Below are 4,696 nucleotides of genomic sequence, written 5' to 3' on the forward strand. Positions count from 1 at the left end.
GTATTTTGTGCCAGTTCATGTCAGGGACCCGATGGACATCAATACTGGAAATCACGATCAGACAATTGGAATATTCTTTTTGGGATACCTCCTAGTAAAGGTACAGTAAGGACTATATGACATCAATCCTACTTTGATCCAACAATGATTTCACATTGATCCAGCCGATCAACATATGTAGTATTACAAAAAATTCTGTTGTTTCTGTATGAAACATAATACTTATTATATACCTTTGATTTGGAAATAGTAACGTGTCCAGGCGAGCAACGCAAACGCCTTTAGCGAAATTCACATATTGCTCCATAACGCAGTTCCCAGGAATTAGCCAGGATCACTCTAAAACTATACAATATTCACCACGGGATAACACGCGAACGTATACATGAAAACATTTATTATTTTATACATGTTGGACAAGGGATAGTTACTGTCAAATGAGCCATAGTATTTTTCTCCATAGCTATAATATAGAATATACAGTAGATATAGTCCTGCAAACACCGCAACGCACAGTGAAAATGCCTATATTTTAAAGCGTGGCGCATTTACTACAGGATGAGGATAATAGCCGGCGCTCAAAGTGTTAAGGGGTTAAAGATTGTTGTTGGTCTTTAAAGATTTGAGTGTTGTTGGTCTTTAAGGATCACTTACTGGTCTCTCTTCTGAGCTCACGTAGCTTCTTAGCTGTGTGGGTCTCTAGAGAGGAGAGGAAAGAGAGGAGAGAGGAGGGGAGGAGAGAAGGGAGAAGAGGAGGAGAGGAAGAGAGAGTATGGGAGGGGATTAGGAGAGGAGAGAGAGTAGAGGGGGAGATGATAGGCGAGAAGAGGAGGAGAGGAGAACAGAGGAGGGGAGGAGAGAGATGGGATAAAAGAAGGAGAAGAAAGAGGGAGGAAAAAGGGTTTAAAACGTACAAGAATGTTCAATAATATTAGTAGAACCATATCTGTTTACGTGTGTGTGTGTGTGTGTGTGTGTGTGACTGTGTGTGTGTGTGTGTGTGTGTGTGTGTGTGTGTGTGTGTGTGTGTGTGTGTGTGCTAACCCTCCAGCTCGTTGTGGTAAACGGTCCCATCCTGCTCGATGCTGTACTGGACTCCATGAGGCTGGATGCTAAACGGTCGACTGGCCCTGTTCCTAAACACCACCTTGATAGTGTCACCTTCCTGTGCACGGAGGACTGGGCCTACACACACACACACACACACACACACACACACACACACACACACACACACACACACACACACACACACACACACACACACACACAGTCACACACACACACACACACACACACACACACACACACACACACACACACACACACACACACACACACACACACACACACACACACACACACACACACACACAGACACAGACACACCACACACACAGTCACACACACACAGTCACACACACACACACACACACACACACACACACACACACACACACACACACACACACACACAGTCAAAATGGCCACTGAGGAAACATTTCTAATCCAACTAGATTAAAGCTAGACAGAGTAGTTTATATCTACACAGAGTCTGGTCAGATTAAAGCTAGACAGAGTAGTTTATATCTACACAGAGTCTGGTCAGATTAAAGCTAGACAGAGTAGTTTATATCTACACAGAGTCTGGTCAGATTAAAGCTAGATGGAGTAGTTTATATCTACACAGAGTCTGGTCAGATTAAAGCTAGACAGAGTAGTTTATATCTACACAGAGTCTGGTCAGATTAAAGCTAGACAGAGTAGTTTATATCTACACAGAGTCTGGTCAGATTAAAGCTAGATGGAGTAGTTTATATCTACACAGAGTCTGGTCAGATTAAAGCTAGATGGAGTAGTTTATATCTACACAGAGTCTGGTCAGATTAAAGCTAGATGGAGTAGTTTATATCTACACAGAGTCTGGTCAGATTAAAGCTAGATGGAGTAGTTTATATCTACACAGAGTCTGGTCAGATTAAAGCTAGACAGAGTAGTTTATATCTACACAGAGTCTGGTCAGATTAAAGCTAGACAGAGTAGTTTATATCTACACAGAGTCTGGTCAGATTAAAGCTAGACAGAGCGTGTTGTAGAAGAAGGCGTCTGGCCACGTGGATCAGCAAGTGCATTTTTGGTCTATTCCATTACATAGAATGGAGCCTACCCTCTCCATGACTACATTACCCAGGATCCCCATATCCCAGACTACATTACCCAGGATCCCCCTCTCCAATACTACATTACCCAGGATCCCCATCTCCCAGACTACATTACCCAGGATCCCCTCTCCCAGACTGCATTACCCATGATCCCCATCTCCCTGACTACATTACCCAGGATCTCCCTCTCCCAGACTACATTACCCATGATCCCCATCTCCCAGACTACATTACCCAGGATCCCCCTCTCCCAGACTACATTACCCAGGATCCCCCTCTCCCAGACTGCATTACCCATGATCCCCATCTCCCAGACTACATTACCCAGGATCCCCCTATCCCAGACTACATTACCCATGATCCCCATCTCCCAGACTACATTACCCAGGATCCCCCTCTCCCAGACTACATTACCCAGGATCCCCCTCCCCCAGACTACATTACCCAGGATCCCCCTCCCCCAGACTACATTACCCAGGATCCCCCTCCCCCAGACTACATTGATTTACCTTACCTTGCTACCTTGCTACCTTGCTATTTTTTATGCTCGCTTATGCCTGTATTTTTTACTGTTGTGAAGCACTTTGAACTGCAATTTCTGTATGAAAAGTGCTATACAACTAAAGTTATTATTATTATTACCCAGGATTCCGAGGTGTATTTCCTGCGGGGAGCGCAGCATCTTGGTGATGAAGGTGTTGTCAGTGTACTCAACGTAGCGAACCTTCTTATAGCGACCGCCAATACGATTAGGACCACGAGTTAAGAACTCTACTGCTTCACTAGAGAGAGAGAGGGAGAGATATATAGAGAGAGGGAGATAGATATAGATATATAGAGAGAGACAGTTATTTTTTTTTTTTTACCCAGGATCAGAGCACATTAATCAACATCTTCAGGTCACCATGCATGTCTTTTTGGTGTGGGAGGAAACCAGAGAAAACCCACACGGACACAGGGAGAACATGCAAACTCTACACAGAAAGGCCCCCTGGGGTTCGAACCCAGAACCTTCTTGCTGTGAGGCAGCAGTGCTAACCACTGTACCACTGTGCCTTTATGTATGTATGTGTGTGTGTGTGTGTGTGTGTGTGTGTGTGTGTGTGTGTGTGTGTGTGTGTGTGTGTGTGTGTGTGTGTGCAGGGGCGGAGCTTCCTACAGGCGATATAGACGGTTGCCTAGGGCGCCAACCAGAGGGGGGTGCCAAAATAAAAAAATAAAATAATTTTAGTAAAAAAAAGAAATAAAAAAAAAAAGTATTTTTAATTTTTTATTTATAATTTTTTTTGCTCTGCGCAGTTTTGGCACCCCCTCTATATCTGCAACCAAAAAATTCTAACATAAAAATCTAAAACGGTCGGTCGGTCTGAGCCTCAGCTTTAGGTATTCACAGTTAGAACATGCTAGAGCGCTGTGCATTGATGGGTATCGGTCAAGTGTTTATAGAATTGAGCGTTGAGGAAAGAAAGACTAAAGTTAGAGAACTATGAAGAGGCAAAAGCCATCCGGCCATCCAGTATAAAAAGAGAAGAAAAGAAGAAGATGAGAAACGTGCCAAGGTAAAAGGTATGCAATTTTGTACAACTTCCAAGACCTGCCACACCAAGAGCTGATGAAGCAAGCAGAGGCACTTGTGTGCAGTATTGAACCTCGCCTAGGGAGCCAAATGTGCTAGGTCCGCCCCTGTATGTGTGTGTGTGTGTGTGTGTGTGTGTGTGTGTGTGTGTGTGTGTGTGTGTGTGTGTGTGTAGGTGTGTGTGTGTGTGTGTGTGTGTGTGTGTGTGTGTGTGTGTGTGTGTGTGTGCACCTGTCTGTCTGCATGGTGGGAGCGTAGTCCCAGATCTCCTCCTCAGCAGCGATGAAGGTCTCTCTCAGCTCTCCATTGGGGCGGGGCTTATGGACGTTGGGGAAACACTTCTTGATCTCAAATATAGCCTGCATGCCGGCTGGATATATAAATATTATATATTAGCAGCAATATTATCACATCAATATTATCTTGTGCGTGTGCGTGTGCGTGTGCGTGTGCGTGTGCGTGTGTGTGTGTGTGTGTGTGTGTGTGTGTGTGTGTGTGTGTGTGTACCCATGGTGTGGTCATTCACAGTGCAGGATAGCAGCCAGTGTCCTGGGTTGTCAGCCACCATGTCAGCGGTGGCGGTGGAGGCGGGGAATAGGCTGAGCGTGTCTGTGTGGTGGTTCTGACTGGTCAGGATCTGGCCATGGAAGTGAGCTGAGTGGATGTCCACCTGTCAGTCAGGAGGCACTGTTAGAGCAGGTCCCGCAGTCACCCAAATTATATATATCTTTTTAATCAGTGGTAGAGTCAATATCTATTTAAATAGCATATTCCACCTCTGTGAGATTGTCTACAACATAAACACATATCAAAGTTAGTTTTTAGTGGTGAAATAAAGAAATTATTATTTTGTTACCGGAACTTAACAGTCATGCAAATTTTGCATAAAACGCCTGTTAATTGCATACTGAAAGTAAATTGGACGCTATTCGGGAATCATTCATAGCAGATGCACAAG

At 44.4% G+C, this 4,696-nt stretch overlaps 1 protein-coding gene across 1 annotated transcript; it reads right to left on the reverse strand.

Annotated features, from left to right (window-relative positions):
• Window positions 1-654: 654 nt before the first annotated feature.
• On the reverse strand, window positions 655-4,408 carry LOC311248296 (ceruloplasmin-like; the record flags this gene model as incomplete). Its single annotated transcript, XM_084339202.1, has 5 exons — window positions 655-699; window positions 1,045-1,185; window positions 2,805-2,944; window positions 3,970-4,108; window positions 4,246-4,408. Coding segments are annotated over 5 exons (628 nt in total), but the record flags the coding sequence as incomplete, so codon positions are not given.
• Window positions 4,409-4,696: the final 288 nt, after the last annotated feature.

The sequence above is a fragment of the Notolepis coatsorum genome (genome assembly GCF_963971535.1).
Source record: "Notolepis coatsorum genome assembly, contig: SCAFFOLD_4864, whole genome shotgun sequence".
In the NCBI taxonomy this organism is placed as follows: Eukaryota; Metazoa; Chordata; class Actinopteri; order Aulopiformes; family Paralepididae; genus Notolepis; species Notolepis coatsorum.